The sequence below is a fragment of the Gobio gobio genome (genome assembly GCF_949357685.1).
Source record: "Gobio gobio genome assembly, chromosome: 23".
NCBI lineage: Eukaryota > Metazoa > Chordata > Actinopteri > Cypriniformes > Gobionidae > Gobio > Gobio gobio.
Window position 1 is genome coordinate 36,241,048 of NC_137119.1, and position 25,187 is coordinate 36,266,234.

The 25,187-nt window shown below is 36.4% G+C and overlaps 1 protein-coding gene across 1 annotated transcript in view; it reads left to right on the plus strand.

The window, feature by feature from the left end:
• Positions 1 to 25,187, plus strand: part of dnah5l (dynein, axonemal, heavy chain 5 like) — a gene marked incomplete at its 5' end in the record, with an annotated part of 68,487 nt that overhangs the window by 2,918 nt on the left and 40,382 nt on the right. The window contains 25 exons of the mRNA XM_079806836.1: positions 376 to 480; positions 3,103 to 3,352; positions 4,110 to 4,201; positions 9,407 to 9,595; positions 9,682 to 9,756; positions 11,804 to 11,875; positions 11,975 to 12,073; positions 15,782 to 15,968; positions 18,137 to 18,302; positions 18,425 to 18,518; positions 18,965 to 19,063; positions 19,217 to 19,398; positions 19,477 to 19,599; positions 19,684 to 19,885; positions 19,976 to 20,071; positions 20,199 to 20,369; positions 20,560 to 20,649; positions 20,780 to 20,935; positions 21,149 to 21,288; positions 21,622 to 21,773; positions 22,549 to 22,756; positions 23,302 to 23,389; positions 23,787 to 23,907; positions 24,021 to 24,187; positions 25,085 to 25,177. Coding sequence (XP_079662962.1) covers positions 376 to 480; positions 3,103 to 3,352; positions 4,110 to 4,201; positions 9,407 to 9,595; positions 9,682 to 9,756; positions 11,804 to 11,875; positions 11,975 to 12,073; positions 15,782 to 15,968; positions 18,137 to 18,302; positions 18,425 to 18,518; positions 18,965 to 19,063; positions 19,217 to 19,398; positions 19,477 to 19,599; positions 19,684 to 19,885; positions 19,976 to 20,071; positions 20,199 to 20,369; positions 20,560 to 20,649; positions 20,780 to 20,935; positions 21,149 to 21,288; positions 21,622 to 21,773; positions 22,549 to 22,756; positions 23,302 to 23,389; positions 23,787 to 23,907; positions 24,021 to 24,187; positions 25,085 to 25,177 — 3,417 coding nt within the window. The remainder of the gene's footprint in view (positions 1 to 375; positions 481 to 3,102; positions 3,353 to 4,109; positions 4,202 to 9,406; positions 9,596 to 9,681; positions 9,757 to 11,803; positions 11,876 to 11,974; positions 12,074 to 15,781; positions 15,969 to 18,136; positions 18,303 to 18,424; positions 18,519 to 18,964; positions 19,064 to 19,216; positions 19,399 to 19,476; positions 19,600 to 19,683; positions 19,886 to 19,975; positions 20,072 to 20,198; positions 20,370 to 20,559; positions 20,650 to 20,779; positions 20,936 to 21,148; positions 21,289 to 21,621; positions 21,774 to 22,548; positions 22,757 to 23,301; positions 23,390 to 23,786; positions 23,908 to 24,020; positions 24,188 to 25,084; positions 25,178 to 25,187) is intronic.

The following is a 25,187-nucleotide window of genomic DNA, read 5'->3' on the forward strand; positions in this document are numbered from 1 at the left end:
TTTAAAAGAATTGTTTGTTTTTTAATAACTCAATTTAACTCAATAATAGACTTTGAAATGTAATTTATTCCTCTGATCAAAGCTGAATTTTCAGCATCATTACTCCAGTCTTCAGTGTCACATGATCCTTCAGAAATCATTCTAATATACTGATTTGGTGCTGAAGGAACATTTCTAATTTTTATTAGTGTTGGAAACAGTTGAGCTACTCACTTTTATCTCATTCTAAATCTTTTTTTTTTTTCTTAAATGGAACAGAAAAGAAGATTTTAAGCAAAATATCTTACATAGCTTTCTAGCTTTTAGAACAGAATTCTAAAATACTGGCCTGTGCTTCTGAACTGAATTCATTTCCTGTATATGTGTGTATCGCAGGCTAACTTAAAGCTTCAAGAGGCTCGTTTGGGTGTGGCACAGGACGAACTATCAAAAGCTCAGGATCAACTGGACTCGAAGCAGAAAGAGCTGGACATGGTTCAGGTGTGATTATATAATTTTAAGGTTGGGAACCAAGAACCGGTTCTGTTTAAAAGAAGTTAAATTATCTTTAGAGGTTGACAGATTCATTGGTTTTCAATTGGAACAACCGCTTATCTTCAAAAATGGTGGAAAGAAAAACAATTACAGAGTGCATGTAAACATTTAAAAATATTTGGTATATGCAGACAGGCGTTTAGACATACATGCACACAAAATCATATATGTCTCAACAGATTCGAGCCACCCACATGATAACATCTCAGTGTTTAGATTGACAGGATGTAGAAGTAGTACTAGTTAATTTAGAAAAAAAGGTAATGAATGGGTCCCAGGTCTATGAAAATATACCAGTATTGCCTTTAATCATATACTAACCTGTAATATTTTAATGTTTAAATTATTTTCTGTAGAATTTGTTCTGTCTTCTCATTTTAATTTAGCATATTCATATTTATATATGTATTTCATCTAGCACATTTTCATGGTTCAGTACTGTTTGCTTTTTTTTTTTTTTTCTTTTTTTCCCACTTTTTTATCCAGTAAAGGACTGTGCACTTTGTTGCACCCTCCACCCTGAAGTTGCGGAGAAATGTGTGAAGGCGACGTGTGTTCTCCACAATTTTATGAGGTCTTCGGAGGGGAGAGAGGCACCTGCTGTGAGGGGCGCGGGACATGCTGGAGAGGAGCCACTGCCAGGTCTGGGTCGGCTTGCAGCAAACAACTCCTCCAGAGAGGCACTGGTGAGGGATGTGTTCATGGCACACTTCTCGGCGGAGGGAGCAGTTCCATGGCAGCCAGCTTAGTAACATTTGAAGTCCTTCTCATGACTTCCCCACAACGGCTCTTTTAAGAGCCACCCACAAACCTATAAAGAGCATGACTACCAAAAAATAGTTCTCCATTATTATTATTAGTAGTAGTATTATTGTTATTATTATCATGAATACTATTATTTCTTTCAATTACATGCTATGTGTCATAATTATGTACAATTATTGTTTTGTATGTTGTTTGGTTCTGCCTCTGTTTGCAGGTCATGGCTGGTCTATCTGCACCTGCACTGCTGATGCCTTGATGCTGCCTGCTGCTGTACTCCTATTATTAATATAACATGCTAAAGATTAGAATCACATAGGTGGACTTTCTTCATCTCATTCAGAAATCGATGACTGCAAGTGCTCAGCGTCACATTCATAGTTCATTCATAGCTGAACAATGTCATTCCTCCTTTGATGTACTGATTAATTGTATAGGTCTGTGCCATGTCTGGGGTCCGGTTATTACTGTAAAATATTCTGTCATTTATTTTGGTTTTGATGATAAATGGAGGCAGCTTCGAAACGTTATTACCTGGTACTGTTTTTTTTTTCTCTTTGTTTCTTCGCACACAACACTGTACACACACAAAGTATGTTCACCTACACCAAAGTATGTTGTTTTTCATGAGATGAGCAAAATCTGCGCAGAACCGATCACCAGCTGTGATCAGCGCGAGATGCATTCCGGTTAGAAATTTAGTGTCCGAGGGTATATATATATAGCTATATGTGTGTCCGTACATTTAAGTGAATATAAAATATATAAAATGCGGCAAAAATGGTAACGTTCAAACACTGATTTACATACATGTAATTTATATAGATAAGTGCGTTTAAAACATATTCAAAACCCGATCAATTTAAGAGATTAATGTCTTATGGAACATGATTTGCATTCACTAAATGTCAGTTTATTCATTATATTTTTTTATTGAGGAAAAAATGTACGCATAATATATTCCTATAATAATAATTTATAATATAATAACAATAATTCCTTCAAACAGGCTCATGTTTCTTTCCGTTTCCTGCTCTTGTCAGTTAAGTTACTATAGTAACGATAAACTTTGCCTCAGGTAGTTTGTTCTTCTCAAAGATTTGACGACCCTCAGGCATGGTGAGTGCTCCAAATTAACAACAAAGGGAACATAATATGGTTATTTAATCTAAATATGTGTTTAATGATAACTTTAAAGTTAATTTATCCGACTAATGGTACAAAAATAACTTTTTAAACTTTCGCTAGTTTAATCGTTTGACGCAGCCAAACCGTCTTGCTACTATATGGAGCTATAATGCGACAAGGAAATACTATTTATTGTTTTAATAAAGAATTTATTGATAAAATATGTAATTTCCCGTTATTATTTTGGCCTGTCAAAGCTGACGACCAGAAATCCCATAAATTCCCATATAAGTTACATGAATTTGCAACCAAGAGCTTTCAAACCACCAAACTTGGCGTAACGTTAGCTTTTCAGCTTGCTTGACCTGACTAACGTTAAGTATCCTACAATTTTCCTAAATTAATTGGAAACAATGCCGTTTTCGTGTAAGACATGATTCCCAAAAAGTGCCATTGGTTAACACTGACTGTTCGTTATGTCCTTTAAGTCTAACTCCAACTGACAAACGATTTTAAATCTAAACGAAGACCAACTGTAACCAGTAAATAGGTTTGCAATGTAACGTTATATGACGTAAATTATTATATTCTTATTTATATAGCCTACTGAATACGTGCAGTGTAAAAGTTGAATGATGAATGATGATTCATTTGAATTTCCTGACTTTTAACACCTAGGAGGAAGGAGTAGACGAACAAAAAATGTCAGAAAACGAAGTCTCTGTCCCTACGGATCTGAAAGGCACAGAGGAGGAAACAGTTGATTCTGGGTCAGAAGTGCCTGGCGTATCCCTGGAAGAAAAACTGAGCTCCAGATTTGGGGAGGAAAGCACTATGTCAACTCAGAAAAAAGAGAATGATGATAGAGCAAACCCACTCCCGTCCACACATCTGGAAGTAAAACCACCTCTAACCACCATAAAAAGAGGTATGATAGTGTTTGTGTGTGAGATGAATAGATGTCTTTATATGTATTGATTTAATAGGATTCTTAGTATTGTTTATATTGTTGGTAACATTTTACAATAAGGTTTCATTTGTTAACATCAGTTAACTCCATTAGTTCAAATTAACTAACAATAAAATATTTATATTAATATGTATTTTCAACATACTAATACATTATTAAAATCAAAAGTTGAATCTTATATTAATATTATTTAATGGACATAAGCTAACAAGTACAATGAACAGCTGTATTTTTATTAACTAATGTTAACAAATGCACTGCAAGTTAATGTTAGTAACACATTAACTAACGTTAAAGGGTTAGTTCACCCAAAAATGAAAATTCTGTCATTAATTACTCACCCTCAAAGTTAAAAGAAGAAACGCAAAGAATTTGTTGAATAAAGTCGTTATTTTTCTTTGTTTTTTGCACACAAAAAGTATTCTCGTCGCTTCATAAAATTAAGGTTGATCCACTGGAGTCACATGGACTATTTTAACAATATTTTTACTACCTTTCTGGACCTTGAAAGTGTTAATTAAATAGCTGTCTATGGAGCGGTCAGAGAGCTCTTGGATTTCATCAGATCATTTGTGTTCATAAGATGAACGAAGGTCTTACGGGTTTGGAACAACATGAGGGTGAGGAATTAATGACAGAATTTTCATTTTTGGGTGAACTAACCCTTCAACTAATGGCAACTTATTGTAAAATGTTACCATATTATTAAATATAGGTGGCGGAAAACACAGAAGGATTGGAGGGCAAAAGGATAAAAACGTAAATCAAGCAACATCAAGTCCTATGTCACCCACGGTCAACACTGCTGTAAGTAATTCTCTTTATTTTATTTTTTTATTTTATTTTTTGATGGGTTATTTTATAGTCTGGCTATATTAATGAATATTTTATTTATTCAGTTAAATTTAACTGTTAACAGGGCTTTCGCTCCGGGTAGTTATAGGAGGTCAGTTATAGGAACTAGCCAACAGGTCCCCCGAGAACTACATTTTCCTCTAGGGACCTTTTCCGGGTTGTATTCGCATCAGCAGTAGGAACTCTAAGGCCCTGATCACACAGAACGTGTTTTTCAGGTTCGAAAACGCGAGACGCACTGCACTGCCTTTTTTGGTTGACGTTTTTTCATTTAGAAAATAGCAGTGCGCTGCGTTTTTTAAAAATTTTGCTAAGAAACCCCCGAATCAGCTGTCCTGTCAGTCTCATCAAGGTAACGGTCACCACAACGGAAGGCCCGCCTCTCCATTCATTTGATTGGACAACAAAAAAAAAACATGATGACGTCAGCGCTTTTCCGCTCAGAGTTGATTTTTTTCAACTTCAGGCGCTCAGAGCGCCCCTTCTAAAACGCGAGGCGCAGCATGCGCTTAAAATGCGAGGCGCCAGGGGCGCATGAGCAGCGTGCATAGGGCTCTCTGCCAACAGAAATCTATTAAAAAAAGGCGCCTCTCTCTGCAAAAACGTGTTCTGTGTGATCGAGGCCTAATGCTGCGTTGACATCAAACGCGAATACAGCGTCAAAATCGCGTCTACCGCGTCTAGTTGGACGCTTGAACATTTTGAATCCATTCACGCGTCCACAGCGAATTGGACGCACGTTTAAATCGAGCGTTTGAAGCGAAATAGACGCGCGTTCAAGATGCTCCAGGAGAAATATGTCATAAAACACCACTCTATATAAAAATATATATTAAACATTAATAGCCACACAAATGTGGTCCAGGCAACTCCTACATTATCTTCACTGCATGTATATTTAAATATCCTTAAAAGTTATGAAACTTCTCTTTGCCCTCAGTCAAAACGATTTGGCAGACAACAAATGATAGATTCATGGCACCAAAGATCGCCCGTTAGATCCACACAAGACGAACCACTACAGGACATCAGAGCCAGCGGCAAACGTCAGAAGGACTAGCCGAGGAAAGGCTGCTCTCGCTGGGGTTAATGAGCACTGAGCGCCCGGTGATCGCCTGGATCTCACAACTCCAAAAACGGCAGATTATTTTTTTTAAAATAGGCGCTTTATAAATAAAGATTTGAGCTTTAAACAACTACCTTGTCACCTGAAAAAGTATTAAAACTACCTTTTGTGACACAATAACAGTAGTATTTTTAAATTATGCAGGGTTTCTCATCACGTCACTTTACCACGTGACAGCAGCAAGCAGGCTCCTGATTGGTTAACGCAGCACAAATTGACGCCAAAGTTCAAATTTTTCAACTTGGGCATCAGACGATAATTCGCTTCAAATGCATGAATGAACAAAAAACACCACTCGCGCATAATTCACTTTTTTTGAATCCATTCAGCCGATCTCCAGGTCTGGCGGTAGCACTTTTAGCATAGCTTAGCATAGATCATTGATTTGATATTTTTCCTATTTAAAACTTGACTCTTCTGTAGTTACATCGTGTACTAAGACAGATGGAAAATGAAAAGTTGAAATTTTCTAGGCCAATATGGCTAGGAACTATACTCTCATTCCTGCATAATAATCAAGGAACTTTGTGCCGTACCATGAGTGCAGCGGCGCAATGATATTACACAGCACCTGAAAATAGTCCCCAGCACACTCCCTGTGTAAGGAGGATGTCACATTGGTTATGTTGACGGAAGTTAGCCTATTTTCAGGTGCTGCGTAATATCATTGTGCCGCTGCACTCATGGTACGCCAGAAAAGTTTATTGATTATTAGGCAGGAATGAGAGTATAGTTCCTAACCAGGGGCCAGATTCACGTAAATCTTCTTAAGAAAGAAGTTAAGAAAATTCTTAAGATAAATTCTAAGAAGTTCATAAGAATGTTCCTAAGTGCAATTCTTGAAAAATTCTTAAGAAGTTCTGAATTTTTTTTTTATAAGAACATCTTAATTTTTTACTTAAGAAGAAAATAAAAGGTGTTATATGGAGTTGTTTTATTGAAAGGTATTACTGAAGACTCGCTGAATGAAAAACACCTCAAAGCCTGTCTTTTTGCGCTTCCTGCAGATTACCGTAGATATCATCATAAGTGTGCAGACTATTTTCGTCGTGACTGGCTTGACGGGAGTTAAATCACTCAATGTCGTGTTTTTAATGTGCCGTGTCGGTAAAATCTGTATTTTTTAAGAGCCTAGCCGTTTATGAAGAACGCTGCTCGGGTACCAAAGATTGGCCGTTAGATCGACACAAGACGAATCATATCTCAGAGACATCCGAGCCCGCGGCAGACGGTAGAAGGACTAGCCGAGGTAAGGCTTCTCTCGCCGGGGTTAACAAGCGCTGAACACCCGCTGATCGTCTGGATCTCACAACTCTGAAACGGCAGATAAAATTGTAAAATAGGAGCTCTCTTTATAAATAAACCACAGATTTAATCTTTAAATAAGTACATTCTCACCTGAAGAAGTCTTAAAACTTCAATTTGTGACACATTCACAGTAGAATTGGTATTTAAGATAGGTTAGAGGTTATCCTAACTTTAAAGGCCTTTGCACACTGAGTCCGAAATTCGCATGCGAAATTTTCTCACGTCAACAAATAAATTCGACCTCACGTTATGTCAATCACGCTTGCACACTGCCTCCGAAACTTTCGTCTGTCAAAAAAAAATTCGGAACAGGTTCGATTTTCTGCATTTTTCGCATCCATTTTTCCCATCTACAGTGCTGATGCCCAACCTAAAACTGCTGGCAATGGAGGTGAAAGAATCGCCTGTGCTCAGATACCTACAATTATATATACAAATATTATTGTATTAAAAATACTACTAATATTATTATATCACAGCTATAATTATAGCACACCAAGTGCCTGTAAACCGTGTGTGTGTGTGTGTGTGTGTGTGTGCGTGCGTGCGGATGTAACGTTACCGAACCGTTTCCGAGTGCAATCTTTACCAGTCGGCTGGCGGAAAGACGTCAATATAACTGCTTGTAAACTAAACAATGTCATGTAACATTAGCATCACATTTACCTCAGGCAGTCGTTCAGTGTCCACAGAATTTTATTCACTAGAGATATCAACTCTTTCACTAAATATATGCACTATATTAGCCAATATTCATTATATTAGCCTATAAATTCATTATATTCTACTTAACCTGTTAGGGATGTCTTGATTATTTCATGCATGTTAAATAAACCTGTCATGAAAATGACAGACACTGTGTATAAATGATTATATTTCAACAACGAATTGGAGAAAAAACTATTTTATAATTAGATTTAGAAGTTAATGCAAAAACTGCCTTATGTGAAGTTTACATGTTTGCATACAATGTGTTATTTGAGTGTTGATTATTATACCTAAAAATAAATAGCAACTGAATTTAGGCTAATAGTTTGGGCTCTGTTGTTAACCTTTAATATTAATGTGCAAGTAAGGGCTCCCTATATAATTTACAGAAATATCTTCAATAAACTTTTAGATAAAATTTTATTAATTCAAGGACAGACACTTTTTTTCTTCTTCAGTAAACCACTGTGTAACAAAGTTTGTGTGACGGTAAGGAATAAGACAAAGGGGTCGGCTTACTGGGACTTGTAACTGGTTTTTAATAACTCAATTTACTCAGGTTACAACACTGTGCGCGTCACACAACCAAAAGTCGCTCATAAATTCTCAGTATCAATCGTCGGTTTTCTTTCCAGCAGTTCCTCTCTGCTTTGTGGCCAGCCGAGTCCCAGTGTGTCACTCCGTCTCCAGCTCTCTCTCCCTCTGTCCTCGTTTCCTCCCGGTATATATACTCTCTCCACGCCAATTACTGCAACAAGAGACAGGTGTTCATAATTTGTGCTTGATCCACTTTACGTGCCCCTCGTCCTCCGACTCTCTCTCCCGTCACAGACTTCGCTAAACCACGCCCCCCTCGCCACACACTGTTAAATATAAAAATAAATAAAAAGCAATTTTGTAAAACTGCTGTACCGAACCGTGATTTCAAAACCGAGGTACGAACCGGACCGTCAGTTTTGTGTACCGTTACACCCTTAGTGTCAGTCTTTTATTTTTTATTTGTGTCACAACACTTCCATGAGTTCCAGGCGTCTCCGTGTTGTAAATAAAATATTTTTTTAAATATTAAATGTGTCATTCTCTTTAAGTCACGCTCAGAAATGTGTCATTTGCATATTAAAATCACAAAAAAAAATTATTCCGGGGGCATGCCCAACCCCCCCGCAACACTGTCACCTTCTTTACTCTGAGGAGTTTGCAGGTCTGTATACTCCTATCTCTCTATCTGTTTCTCTATCTTTCTGTCTATCTATACTTCTGTCTGTCTGTCTGTCTGTCTATCTGTCTGTATATCTATACTTCTATCTGTCTGTCTGTCTATCTGTCTGTCTATATACTTCTATCTGTCTATCTGTACTTCTATCTATCTATACTTCTGTCTGTCTATACTTCTGTCTATCTATACTTCTGTCTGCCTATCTGTCTGTCTGTCTATCTATACTTCTGTCTGTCTATCTGTACTTCTATCTATCTATACTTCTGTCTGTCTATACTTCTGTCTATCTATACTTCTGTCTGTCTGTCTATATACTTCTATCTGTCTATCTGTACTTCTATCTATCTATACTTCTGTCTGTCTATACTTCTGTCTATCTATACTTCTGTCTGCTTATCTGTCTGTCTGTCTGTCTATCTATACTTCTGTCTGTCTATCTGTACTTCTATCTATCTATACTTCTGTCTGTCTATACTTCTGTCTATCTATACTTCTGTCTGTCTATCTGTACTTCTATCTATCTATACTTCTGTCTGTCTATCTATCTGTCTGTCTATCTATACTTCTGTCTGTCTATCTATCTGTCTGTCTATCTATACTTCTGTCTGTCTGTCTGTCTATCCATCTAGCTATGCTTATTTATAGTTTTGTTTCAGTTTATAATGAAGTTTATAATTGCCGTCGGGTTTTCTAAAATTTGTAATTTTGTCATACTTTTATTTGATTATTTGAGTCACCCTGATGTAACAAATATCTGTAGGTTGCTCGTAAGCTGATTTGACTTGTCCTTCTTTCTCAGGTGTCGGGGAAGCGCTCTGGGATACTGATGAATGAAGCCCAGAAAGAGAATGCTAAACAGGTCAAAATTCTCAAAGATGAGCGCAGAGCAGCTCTTGATGGCCGACACAGGTACCTCATCTCAATCATTGCAGAGTTGATCAGCCTGGGGGACATGGAAGTCGAGGAGGCTATCATCTCCGATGATAAGGTGTGTAAAATATGATACCATTGACATGCTCAAAATCCCAGAACATGTGGTTGCCATGTATAAATTTGTGTATGTGTATTCAACAGTTCTACATGATTGAGAAATTCTTCTCAGCCAATGGTTCAAACAGTCTTATGTTCTACTATCAAGTCACAGTATCGGTAAAACACACAACTTACAGTTGGTACAGTCGCTTTGGTACATTTCTCAGATCAGAATTGAAATTCTCAAAACTACCTGTTCAATTCTCACATCATTGTGTCACTTGTGCACATCAAAAAAGCAGTTTCTCATTTCTTTGAACAAGTTGCAAATGCTTGTGTACATTAGGGCTGGGCGATATATCGTTATATATATCGTAGCTGGTTCCTTGATTAGTAGTAAATCGCCATCAGCTGCTTTCAGATGAAGCGGCATTTACTACACAGAGCCGTAGTTCACTGACAAGGTGAGCCATATTGCATTAATTATCACGGACGTATCGCCTGCGATAATTAATGAGATATGGCTCAGCTTGTCAGTGAACTACGGCTCTGTGTAGTAAATGCCGCTCCATCTGAAAGCAGGTGATGGCGATTTACTACTTATCAAGGAACCGGCTTTACTGACGAGATGCGCCTAACAATGTCATGCGATATATCGCCCAGCCCTAGTGTACATCCATGCAAATGATTATGTACATTTCTCTGCTGTTTCCTACATTATCAGTTGCTTATGTCATGTTGATCAAAATGTATTATATTGGGTCTCTGTTGAATAGTCTCACCCCCCACAACATTTAGGCAGTAGTTCATAGCATAAGTCTTTACATGCAAAATGGTTGAACAAGTTGTCATAATATGTCAAGCATATTTCTATACATTTCCGTTAGACGTTCACATTTCTACTTTTGTTTTTCAGTTTTTTTTTCTTTGTGCTGAGCAGTGCTGTCTTTTCCTTTCTGTATCGCAATGACATGGTCTGTCAACAAATTACAATACAAACAGTAAAAGCGTAAATGTGAATCTTGTCCAGTCTCTTACAATCAAACTCCCACATACACTAAGGTGTAACCTACAATTTACAATAATTGTCATCAAAACATAGCCATAGTTTCCATCAGAACATCCCTCCAGTGTACAGTTATATTGACAACATGACTAAGCAATTTGACCGTCTTATCCGTACACAATGACACAAGGACTTGTCATTCTGATGGCACTGACATGTTCATTGACACAGATATTTACTTTTGAGAGATGAACTAAGGATTTTGAGCAAGAGACTGGCTTTTGCAGGTAATCCATGGTGTTTTGCTATTTGTACAAATTGTTTTGAGAAATGCACTTACTGTTTTGTAAATGTCGAGGATGATTCGAGAAATGTACCAAAGCGACTGAGAAAACTGTAATAGTGACTTTGAAATATAATTCAAGCATCTGCCCACCATGATACTAACAAGCCAATACCTGCCTGTATTTCTCTATAGGCCCCTTATTTGAGTGATACCTCAAATTTAGCCACTGGACAGAAGAAACTGTTAATCACAACAGGCACTTGTGAGGTACAACAACACTTGTAAATATTGTAGGGCAATTAATTACTGTTGCTTCAAATCACTTGAACTGCAATGTAAAGTTATTCATTATTAGCTTTGGAAAAAAAGGGCTAAGGTAAGCATTGCCGTTACTGTTACTCTTTTAACAAAACCCTAAAAGAAATGTATACTTTTATTCAGCAAAGACACATTAAATTGATCAAAAGTGTAATGTAAAGACTTTTACATTGTCTGAATGGTGTATATATATGCAATCACAGAAATACATAAAATTTTAAAATGCATTAAAATAGAAAACAGATATTTTAAATTGTAATAATGTCTCACAATATTACAGTTTTTACTGTAGTTTTGATAAAACTTTTAAAAACATTAAACTTATTGACCCCAAACCAAACCAAACCAAACCGTAGAGTATATACCATTTAAATGTTTGGGATTAGTACGATTTATTTATATTTATATTTTTATTATGTATGATATACAGTATACAGGCACAACAAGATCAGTCAGAAAGACAAGTTGTTCCAGTGGGACTTTCCCTGCAATTAATGCAGTTTAAGTAGCTTTGGATGGACAGCTTGTCCTAAATTGCGAGTGACTAAGTAACTATATATGCATGTTGCTAAGGAGAAAAAACAATGAACTGGCTTACTCTTCACTGATTGCAGGCTCTTACTGGGCAGTGTTTGTTTTTCACGAGAAACCCAGACAAGGCCATATCAACTACAAACATAACGCAGGTCAGTCTGGGGAGTTTGCTTGTTCGTTTTTTCGAGTGGAACTGGCCCTTATTGGTATCATCTATCAGTCATCCGATTGTCTTGTGTCATTCTCTGCAGGAGGTGAATTTTTTAACGCTTAACTGCTCAGAGACAAGTGTCCTGCACAGTTTGGAGTTACTTTTTCAAACCATGAACCAAGCCCTTAAGTCACAAGAGGTATGATATATGATTCCATGAATTTGATGAATGATGCTGGGAAATTGACATATACACTCACCTAAAGGATTATTAGGAACACCTGTTCAATTTCTCATTAATGCAATTATCTAATCAACCAATCACATGGCAGTTGCTTCAATGCATTTAGGGTTGTGGTCCTGGTCAATACAATCTCCTGAACTCCAAACTGAATGTCAGAATGGGAAAGAAAGGTGATTTAAGCAATTTTGAGCGTGGCATGGTTGTTGGTGCCAGACGGGCCGGCCTGAGTATTTCACAATCTGCTCAGTTACTGGGATTTTCACGCACAACCATTTCTAGGGTTTACAAAGAATGGTGTGAAAAGGGAAAAACATCCAGTATGCGGCAGTCCTGTGGGCGAAAATGCCTTGTTGATGCTAGAGGTCAGAGGAGAATGGGCCGACTGATTCAAGCTGATAGAAGAGCAACTTTGACTGAAATAACCATTCGTTACAACCGAGGTATGCAGCAAAGCATTTGTGAAGCCACAACACGCACAACCTTGAGGCGGATGGGCTACAACAGCAGAAGACCCCACCGGGTACCACTCATCTCCACTACAAATAGGAAAAAGAGGCTACAATTTGCACAAGCTCACCAAAATTGGACAATTGAAGACTGGAAAAAATGTTGCCTGGTCTGATGAGTCTCGATTTCTGTTGAGACATTCAGATGGTAGAGTCATAAACAGAATGAGAACATGGATCCATCATGCCTTGTTACCACTGTGCAGGCTGGTGGTGGTGGTTTAATGGTGTGGGGGATGTTTTATTGGCACACTTTAGGCCCCTTAGTGCCAATTGGGCATCGTTTAAATGCCACGGCCTACCTGAGCAATGTTTCTGACCATGTCCATCCCTTTATGACCACCATGTACCCATCCTCTGATGGCTACTTCCAGCAGGATAATGCACCATGTCACACAGCTCGAATCATTTCAAATTGGTTTCTTGAACATGACAATGAGTTCACTGTACTCAGAGGTGTCAAGTAACGAAGTACAAATATTTCATTACCTTACTTAAGTAGAAATTTTGGGTATCTATACTTTACTGGAGTAATTATTTTTTAGCCTACTTTTTACTTCTACTCCTTACATTTTCAAGCAATTATCTGTACTTTCTACTCTTTACATTTTAATAATAGCCTCGTTACTCCTATTCCATGTCGGCATGTTTTCATTCCGGCTTGTCAAAAAAAAAACTATCCAGATAAATCGTGCCATCCGGATAGAGTGAATTTGATTGTGGTTGGATGAGAAGGATAAACACAAACCATTCCGACACCCTATTGGGTTGTAGGCGATCAATCATGCCTGTACCTGCACAAATCACACACCATGTTGCCAGATAGGGCGGGTTCTCGCCGACGAGCACGCACTTTCAGCCAATCAGCGATCAGCAGACAGACGTGCTCATTCATGACTTTAGCCGGGTTTTTAGCGCGATAACTAGTAGCTGTATATTCCAGTGATCACTATGCCAGTGGCATAAATATACAGTAAGTTGTATCTACAGTAAAGAGTGGGAGATTGACTCAACTCTCAAACGTGAATTACACCTGTGACTCGAAGACTCTTTATAAATATAACCGTGACTCCTGTCCATCGTCATATACACACTTCGGACATCTGCAGCAACCTGCAGCTGCTGAAAGATTAATCCATTTTGACTGTGCATGTGCCATGTACTTCACGAAAGACATACTGTAGTTTTGTCAAAGCAAAGTGCAACACAATGGTAAACGCATTGTTATTTTTTGTTGGCGAATTATTGTACAGTATCAATGAATAATGCATTTTGGCAGTGGTGTATCCATTAACGTGTGAAATGCCTGTTAATTACATTGCTTTTTCCAATCTCTATATTGGGCACTTTTTACACGTAAATTGGCTTCTTATTGTTGACATTGTGTTTTTCTGAGGGATTGCCGTTTTGACAGTTTCTACCTGGACATATTTGATCAGTTTTACTGGGAAATTGATTTTTTCAATGTTATGTTTTAAGGAGATAAAATGGTAACTTACTTATCAACATTGATTGGTATGGCAATAAAATAATATCACATTATTTTGGCAGTTAAAGTTTTGGGATTTTTCTTGGAGTGGCTAGTTGCCGATAAGTATTGTAAAGGTGCAAAAAGTCAAAATTCAGAGCCATTTTATCAATAACCATTTTTTGAATATAAATGTTCATTTGGTGAGTTTTTTGGCTGGAAATCGTTGACCCAATCTGGCCACACTGATCACACATTCAAATAATGGTTATTGATAACATGCCTCTGAATTTTTACTTTTTGCTCAGTAGTACACATATGGTTCTTTAATGTATTTGCATTGTCCTAAAATGCGTTGATTTTCAATGGGAATATATGCGGCTGAAACGGGTAGCCTATGCATCTAAAAAATTTCAACATTAACTTTTTAATATAACATTATAGTCATTATGGCCTTTAGAAAAATGTTTTTGAGGAGGTGGGGTATGCACTGTGGCGCGGCCTAATCTTTTGTCCTTAAAGGGATACTTCACCCAAAAATGAAAATTCTGTCATCATTTACTCACCCTCAAGTTGTTCCAAACCTGTATGAGTTTCTTTGTTCTGAAGATATTTTGAAGAATGTTTGTAACCAAGCAGATTATATGCAACCGTTGATTGCCATAGCATTTTGCCCCTACTATGGCAGTCAATGGTTGCTCTATCTGCTTGGTTACAAACATTCTTCAAAATATCTTCCAAACTCATACCGGTTGGAAGTACTTGAGGGTGAGTAAATGATGACAGAATTTTCATTTTTGGGTGAACTACCCTTTAATGGCATTTTTTCCCCTTACATTACTTTTACTTTTATACTTTAAGTAGTTTTGAAACCAGTACTTTTACACTTTTACTTGAGTAATAAGCTTGAGTTGATACTTCAACTTCTACAGAACCCTAGTATCTATACTTCTACTTGAGTAATGAATGTGAATACTTTTGACACCTCTGACTGTACTAAAATGCCCCCCACAGTCACCAGATCTCAACCCAATAGAGCATCTTTGGGATGTGGTGGAACAGGAGCTTCGTGCCCTGGATGTGCATCCCACAAATCTCCATCAACTGCAAGATGCTCTCCTATCAATATGGGCCAACAATTCTAAAGAAGGCTTTCAGCACCTGTTGAATCAATGCCACGTAGAATTAAGGCAGTTCTGAAGGCGAAAGGGGGTCAAACACAGTATTAGTATGGTGTTCCTAATAATCCTTTAGTTGAGTGTATATATATCTAAATCATAGTTTTTTTCCCCATTGGACCATAGGCTAATATAAAAAGTTATCTTTTGAATAAATATTTTTTTATATTAATAAGTCATTTTTGGTTATTTACTGAAACAAGGAGAGTTTTAAAGGGTCTATAAAATCACATTACATCTGTGTACTGGAGAACTTTTACCATATATAATCAGTCTTCTCTTCCTTGAAAACTGAAAAATATTGAAGACTTGCCTCGCCTATACAAATTAACCCCCCCCCCCCCCTTATAAATACCAATGTACCATTTCAACATAAAATTTGTGACAATTAATTGACAAAAAATAGCATTTATGAACATAAGTGAAGTCATTAGAATACGGAATACTACAGACTGGGACTACTGAACTATCAGAACCAACACATGGCATATTAATCAAACTTTTCCTCTAGGATTGGGGAGCTATACAGGATGGCCAAAACTCCCCAGATGTGCAAGACTTCCTGAAATCTGTGGATAAGTCCATCTCTAACATCTCTTCAGTGATAAGGGACATGAATGTAAGGTTTAAGCTTCATAACATCCCATCAGCCCCTGATCTGAGTCACATAAAGACGGCTGAAGACTATAGTAATGCAGGTAAGGGGTCAAATATGTGGAAAAGAGAAATAAATCATAATTAAATTTGTGTTAAATCGAATCCCCAATCAGAGCTTTTCTGTTAAAAGAACGCATATTCTATCTGGTGTTTTACTTAAACTTTGCAATCTGGCAACCATGTGCTCTCTCTCTCGAGCACATGATCTGAAAACACCAATAAACAAGTAAGGTGCATTTCAGCAATCTCCATTTGAGATTTTATGCTTAAATTAAAGTGTCATTCAGTCAGTCTGTGTTCTGTCACGACTCACGAGCAAAAGATGCGATAATGGTGTGAATATGTGTGTGTTATGTATGCTACTGAAGCGTTAACCTGACCCTCGTGTGCACCCAAGGGTAGGAAACAATAAACCAGGTGGATGATGGATCAAATGTGTGTGTAAAATGTAGTGCTGCCATGATCGTGACAGAGCCCTCTGTCACACGAACATTATAAAGAGTGTTCTATGATCGCTCTCTGTAGTTTAATCACTTAAATAAGGGATTTGGAAAAACATTAATGTAATGTGGAATTTCACTGTTTTAAATTTTTAGGGAAGTTTCTTATTTTCCATTAGGCCTATGTGATAAAAAGCCTATAATAAATCATTTAACTAAATGAGGCAAAACAAACGCGTATGGGTCGACATTCTCTTGATTCATGCTTATAGGTGAAAGTGCAACAATAAATACATTTCTCAAATGACAACAATCGTTGTGATTATAATTTAAGGCAAAATAATTGGGATTTTTAATGCAGCATGATGAAAACTAGACTAAAATGCTCAGACATTTAGTCTAAACAAAAAAAGGACAAGATTGACTAAATATGATAAAAACTAAAAAGCACATTTGACACAGGACTAATGCTGCCTTCACGTTCTCTCGGAATTATCATAAATACAAGTTTCCTAGGTAAAAATTGCACTCAAACGCCCTCCCATTTCAAAATTTGAATGAGATGAGCTCGTAATCACGACTTCAGAAGCGGGAATTATCACATTTCTGATAGCACGTGAAGGTGGCATAAGATTGAGACAAAATGAAAAAATAGCTGACGAAATTAACACTAATTCAAAGTAAGGCAGAGGGCTTAACATGTGTTCCCTAAATGCAAGAGGGGAAATATGAATAATTATTCATAACTCATTATGATTAATTATGAATATTTGAATCAGTTATTGAGATTAACTTGATGTAGCAACATTAACATTACAATCAATCAATCAGTTCATCCTGTGAATGCTCAGTATTAATTATTAATTCTAAGAAAAGGATATTTTTCATTTCCACAGAAAAATAATTCTTCCTTTGTATTTACATAAGCGCATAATATATTGTGCACAAACTTTAATAACAAAATCACGGACAAGACTCAGCTAACATAAAACATACATACACAAAACATATGGGATTGTTGGGATTTCCCAGTGGGAAATTCTTCTGTGGGAGATTTTATGGCTTCTTTGTTTCAAGCTTGATTCAATGGGTCTCTGCCCATTTATACTCCATTTAATACAACAAACACACATTGCATCCTCTGAAAAAGGGACATACCTGTACATGAAAGTGTAAGTTGTGAAAAAAGCATAAATTTGATAGGAGACAAGACATATATGAGGTAACATGAACTAGTAAGTTGCTCATAAGACATGCATAAACGAAATAACATACAAGAGACCCTTTACAAAAAAGTTTAAATTGTAAAAGTTAAATTGTCCTGGGGTGCATGTTCATTTATAGAACAAAAGTTTTAAAGTTTTAAATTAATGCAGGAAAGTCCTTTTTAAGGGCATTGGGTCCCTTAATTATTTCAAGCCATAAACAAAGTCTTATCTGATGGTAGCCATGGTAACAGAGATCTTCCCTGCTCTTCTGGGGATGGTTTTACCAAACTTTGTTTGGAGAGTAAGTTTACTGGATCATTCATTAAATATAATGAATAAAAAATTGTCTGATTTGTCTCAGTCGTTACAAGCTGTTATCAATTGCATAGCAATTCTCCCAAGGCCAAATTTTTTTGTGCACATAAAATAACATGCTTCCCTTTTAAGAACATAAAAAAATACATAGCATACACAAATATTGGGTCAAACTGAAAATTACGAGCTAGTCCCAAACCTTAGCTGTTGTATTAATCTCTCTTTTTTTTTATCTTTGGCTCTAAGTTAAAAACTCTGAGCTGGTAGAAGTTCTAGAAACAGTGCTGTTACACTGGGCCAAGCAGATAGAACAAGTGCTTACAGAGGGTGAACGCATTAGGAAGGAATCCGATAATGTTGGACCCTTAGCAGAGCTGGCACACTGGAAGCGCAGAGTGAGCACCTTCAGCAGGTACCATTCCATTCAAAAGTGTCTTTTTCCTCATTAATAACATACAAGATTGGTATATAAGTTAGTGCTTATACATCTATATGTATATTTATTAGATTTACTGTGTATTCATGTTTTTTCAGCCTCATTGATGAAATCAAGGACCCTTATGTGAAGAAGGTCTTTTTTATATTGCATCTGGCCAAGTCCAAGACAACAAGTAAATGGAAGGAACTGGTCAGTTCAGTAGATGTTATATTCTGCTTTGCTTTTTCATACATTTTATTACACATTACATGAATAAATTAGATAAAATCAAAAGGAAAAGGGAAGTACTTTACATAAAGAAAACGCTGTCTATTTTTAGTTAAACATTAACATTAATATTTGTTGCATTACACATCCTTTTAAGATTTTCCTCCAAATTCTCACTGCACTATAAACAAATCTCACTCTCATTACTGTACTACTCTAATGAAAATGATCCTGTTTGGTCATAATTTGTTTTATTTTTAAATGAATATCAAATTCAGTACAACGAATCTAAATAAATACTGTACCATTTTTATAATATTTATTTTCATTCTGGAATAAGAATCTTAGAACTGTTAAGAACTGTTGTACATTGTACATTTAATAACTGATTTACATGTTGTTTGTATTACGCTGTTTTCTACCCATAGGATATAAATATTACGGTTGTGTCCAATGAGGCTAAAAACAATGTGAAATATCTATCTACTCTGGACAATGTCTTTGAACTTTTGGAAGAAAGCACTCCAGTAAGCTCCAAAATTGTATATTGTAAATTTTTCTGAAAAAATTTAATATAACCAAGAGTGTCATTTATGGGACACTTTAAGGGTCACATTTTTAGTTGCAGCTGCAATAGAATATTTCAGTTATACTGTATATATTTTTACTCTTTGTTTCAGACTACAATGCTGAAACATATTCCTAAACTGATTAACAACATACAAATGCTTCAGAGAGTGTCTCAATATTACAACACCTCAGAACGCATGACATCACTCTTTGTGAAGATCACTAATCAAATGGTGACCACCAGCAAGGCTTATCTCTGTCAAGGGGTGATGAAAGTCTGGGACTTGGACAGGTTGGACTTTTTTGCCTTTAGAACTGTGTCTCTAAGTTTGAATATAGATGAAATACATTGGTCTGTATTCCCATTTAGAAAGGAACTGCTCAAGAGGATGGAAGAATGTATACAGTTGAACCAGGAGTACCAGCAATGCTTCCGAAACCAAATGAAAGAGAAATTACAGCAGAACCCTCTTGAACAGAAATTTGAATTGAGGTCCGTAAACCATAGCTTTAAAGTCAACTTGTATATTTGGTATATTTATTTTCTTAACTTAGCTCTGCTGTGTCATACCAACAGTGAAAACTATATCTTCGGAAAGTTTGACACATTCTGCAAACGTCTGGAGAAGTTAACAGACATGGCCATAACTCTTGAAGATCTTTCAGCCCTGCAGTTTTTGAAAGTTGAAGGTGTTGAGAAAATATACATGCGCTACCAAGCTATTGTGACCAGCATCAAATCCAAGACCTACAATGTGCTTGACCATCGCAAATTAGAGGTAAGATCTCTCCTTACTTTATTTCTTTGATTTAGTCTTATGTTTTTATTTAGACAACTATCTCTCATGACATGACATTATGTCTTTTAGTTTGACAATGACTACAGTGAGTTCCGAAATCAAATCCAGGGCCTGTATCAGTCTCTAGATGCACTGATTGACACTTTGCTTCAACAACCACTCAATGTAAGGCCATTTTAGATATATTATTAATTGAACATTTGAATGACTGATCCATTCATTACAGCGCATTATAGATTGCGTAAATATATTCCTCCTGCACTGAAAGGAAATGTATTTACTGCACCCACAGACTGAGCAGAATCTTGACCTGTTGTCCAAATTTGAGAATGGTGTGGGCAGACAAATGGACCTCAAACCGAAGTATATGGTAGTTCTGCAACAGTACGAACATGACCTTGAGTTTGTGCGCACATGCTACCAAAGAGATAAAGACAATCCAAATGGTTTACATCTGACCCCTGTAAGTTCCCTGTTGAGCGGTTAACAAACTGTTCAGCTCTCATTCATATTTAAATAATTGAATGCTCTTAATAATAAAAACAATGCAAACATGCCCACAACTTATTTTACATATATGCAGAATATCCAACACAAGACAGCAGTGTGACTGGGACTAAAATGTTAATTGTGTTTTACATTTCCTGTTGCAGCTGGCTAGGAAAATCGCATGGTCGCAACGTCTGTTTAGAAAAATTGACTTGCCAATGCAAATCCTAAAAGACAAATTGCACATTATGCAGGTGATTTGCACAGACAAGATTGTCACGTCTCGTCATCAGTAGATGAACACAGTTTACTTTAATTTTAATGGAGTTTGTTCCAGAAAAAAAGATCTTTTAAGAAACCCAATTATTTTGTCTTGACTTTTAGACGGAAGACAGGAGGAAGATTATCCGAGCCTACAACAGACTTGCTGCCGTGCTCGTGGAGTATGAAATTATACATCACAAAGCTTGGATTGAAGGTGTACATCTTGGACTAGATGGTCTCAGTGCGTCACTGCTGATCAGACACCCAGACACTGAGGTTTGCATCTACTTTTCACTACAAGTTTATTACTTCAAGCCAGAATTTCAAAAGACATTTCTCTTTGGCAAAATGTATCAGTACTGTGAATGTATGTTATTATGTATAAAACCCAAAACTGTACACACATAAAAACATAAAAATCGGAAAGGAATTTGTTTTATGGATTCGGGAATTAAATCTTTAATTACCTTAAACATTATTTGTGGCTAGGAGTTCTATGTGAATCTTGACCCTCTGGTCCTGGAGGTATTGCAAGAGGCAAATAACATGTATCAGATGGGTGCAGATGTACCCGATCTTATCCGCAACATGGTTGCCAAACAGCCTCAGTTGAAGGAGTATCGTGACAAGTGAGTGCATGAAAGAGATTTACCTTACATTGATATTACAGTGATCATATTACACCAGTCATTTTCACCTTATTTACCAAAAATATTGCACAAAGAAGCCCTGTTTATGTGGCATGTACAGTTGCTACGTATTTATGAAGAGTTCCAAATCAGGCTTGTAAGAGATTCTATGATGGTTAGGATTTACTGTATGTTGGCATTAGACAGAGTGGCATCACGTATGGTTTTGGGACAAAGCTACTGTAATAAACAAACAAACATCAATTATTGTTCTGAATTAAAATGTAATGTTAATAATTTTATTAATATGAAGTGGAATTTCACTGTTTTCAGATTACAGAGTATGCTGAGTGAATTTAACACAGTAGTCAGAAGTATACCCAGTCTGCTAAAGTCCGTGATGAAGCCCTTTATCGGATCTGTGACGACTGTCCTCTACCCTGGACTGATCACTATCTCATGGACTTCCCTCTGTATTGACTTATGTAAAACAATTATTTCATGAATCCATGCTTTCATCATCCATGCTAATTTTAGTATGCAAAATGTTTACAGAGGCCCTACAAAGTATTTGGGTAACACTTTACAATAAGGTTCATTAGTTAACATTAGTTAACTACATTAGTTAACATGAACTAATAATTGACTGCACTTATAGCACATTTATTTATCTTTGTTAATGTTAATTTCAACATTTACTAATGCATTATTAAAATCTTGTTAACATTAGTTGATGCATTGTGAACTAACATGAACAAACCATGAACAGCTGTATTTTTTTTACAGCTAACGTCAACAAAGATGAACAAATACAGTAACAGTACTGCTCATACAGTAAATACAGTACTGCTCAATACAGTATTAATCAATGCTGAATACAGTAAATGTACTGCTCATGGTTAGTTCATGTTAGTTAATACATTAACTAATGTTAACAAATGAGACCTTATTGTAGTGTTACCAGTATGTGAAAAATATCTGAATTTTACTGCATTAGATAAAATATCAGTATCACTCCCTTTAGTTGCCAAACTTTGCATATACTGTATAGAATGAGATTAAGTGCTCATTGAGCGTATTAACCTGCAGTGTGTATGTGCCGAATGAAAAGTCATGCACTATGCAGTATACACTGTCTTAGAGTGGGTCACTTTTTAGAAATATTATTAGATTAATTCTGAATTGTTTGAGTTCAATTAAGACTTGTATTATGGCTTATCATTGTATGTATGTATTCATTATTTTTTTAATGTTTCTCAGTCATAGGCTGTGTGAGCAAGGCACTGCAGAAGTTGAAACAAGTAGTGAACGTTGCTGTGGATATTATGGACTGTCGAATTGATAGTGTCTTAAAATCCATGTCTTCCACTAATCTGCTGATAGTGGCCAAATACGAGGCAGTTACACCCGAGACATTCCTTACCAATACAGAGACCAAAATCATCACTGCGAGAGAAATGCTGAAGATGTGAGTGACACTTTTATGTAAATGTAAACCAGTCGTATTTAATTTGACGAGAGAACAAAGCTGCGAGGGCTAGAAATGCAGACCATACAAAAAACGTTCCTCTGACTTAAGATCTGGGGCCAGTTGCATAAACTAAGCCATTATGTTAAGACAGTGTCTTAAGGTCTAGTATGACCCACTAGCAGTTAGTCAAGGGGCATTCAGTCTTACTTTTCGTATCAAATTAGGCCAGTCTATGTTTTTATGTAACTGATTTTAAAAAGTTATGAACCGTCTTAAAGAAAAAAATGTATGTCTAACTTATAAGACTAGTCTTAACGGTTTATGCAACCAGCCCCAATCTTATTCTGTTCAGAAGGTGAATATTCAATGTTTCCTTGACTAAGCGAACAGCTAAATAGACATACAACTCTTAAAAACCCTTGAACAGAACATACTTCTATCCCTCAGTCTTGCTTTCATACATGTACAATTAGATTGGATATCCTGATTCCTGACTCATAGTGATTTGAAATAGTTTGAGAATTCCTTCGTTTTCATTCAAGTGCAAGCCAGCAGGTGGAGAGCTCAATTTTGGAGTTGGTTGAGGAACTGAATACATTGCTGAAACCTTCAGAAAGAGTCAACTTGGAGGTGCTTTAAACATATCAATTATCAACTCACTTTGACAAGTTTATTATTGTGTGTAATTCTGAAATACTTTTTAGCACTTGATTGGACAACTTGTTGCTTATTAAGGCCAAATCACACTGCGCAGACGGACAGCAACAGACACTTCGTCGAGTTTTGTCAGATCAGTGTTTTACCTCGGTCAGAGTCTGTTGCCGAATGTTGGAGCTTGTTTTTGCCCATTCAACATGCTGAATCGGAATGTCTTAGAAGTGACATGCTGTAATCCGGTGACTGTCGGCGTTGGTTTGCGTCTGTCGGCGCAGTGTGAATTGGCCTTTATGATGTGTGATATTACTGTTATACACTCTCACATGACACATAAGTAGTTTTGTGAGAAAATCTTCATGTGTATGTTCAGAACTACCAATGTCTGCATCCTGATGCCAAGCAGAAGACACGTTGTCTACACTGTCTGCCATGTACTTTCTACATCATGATAGGACATGTGTGTCAGAGAAACACAGACGCTCTGGTCAAAGGTATACATGCATTATGGAATCATGCATCAGAGTTCCTTCTCAAAATGGAGACCCTTATTTGAATTTATCTGTAAGAGTCACTCATTAATGTTTTTGTTTTCCTCATTTGATAGCTACCAAATGCTCTCTGGATGCTTTGCGATGTCGGCTGCTCGTTGTGACATCACCACATCGTTCTTCATCTCAAAGAAAAGATACCACTCAGTTTCCTCTTTTAAGGACTTCAGCTGAGTTGGCTATTCCCAACATCGTCATCAGACCAAGTTTAGAGCACAAACAGGTACTGATGTGAAAACAGCATAATATCAAATATAAAGTATACAGTTACACTAGGTTGTTTCAACCCAAATTTGGGTCAAATATGGACAAACCCAACTGTTGGGTTAAAAATTTAATTCATTTTTAACTGTTGGGTGTGTCCGTATTTGACCCAAATTTGGTTGAAACAATTCATCATTTTTTAGAGTGTAGGAAATTAATGCTTTTCTTCAGCAAGGATGCATTGTTTAAAAGTGATGGTAAAAAAACATTTAGGTTTTACATTTCTTTCTCAAATAAATACAGTTATTTTCAACTTTCCATTCATCAAAGAATCCTGGAAAAAAATATAATTTTCCACAAAAATGTGAGACAGCACAACTGTTTGCAACTTTTGGGATCATGTGACACTGAAGACTGAAGTAATGATGCTGAAAATTCAGCTTTGACATCACAGGAATAAATTATATTTTAAAATATATTAGAACAGATAAAAATTTTAAAAAAAGAATATTTCACAATATTACTCTTTTCACTGTATTTTTTGAAGAAGAAAAAAAATGCAGCCTTGATGAACATATGAGAATCATTTCAAAAACAAATTATTGACCTCAAGCTTTTCAACGTCATATGCAACATCATATTCAAGCATATGTTATGTTCAGTATATATATATATATATATATATATATATATATATATATATATATATATATATATATATATATATATATATATATATATATATATATAACATAGAATAATAAAATGTTAAATAAAATTGACACTTGTGTGTTTTTATAAACCACCACACCTTCATGCATATGAATTAACTTATACTGTACTCATATGAATTTAAATGCTAAGACTTTAGTTTGGCTTTACTGTTCTTAAACACTCACTTGTCCTTGTTGTGCAGGGCATTCTCAATAAAGCAGTGAACATGGTGCTTGCAATGGCAAAGGATATTCCACTCTGGACATTTTGCAAGGTCCAACAGGAACAATGGGAGGTAAAAGAAT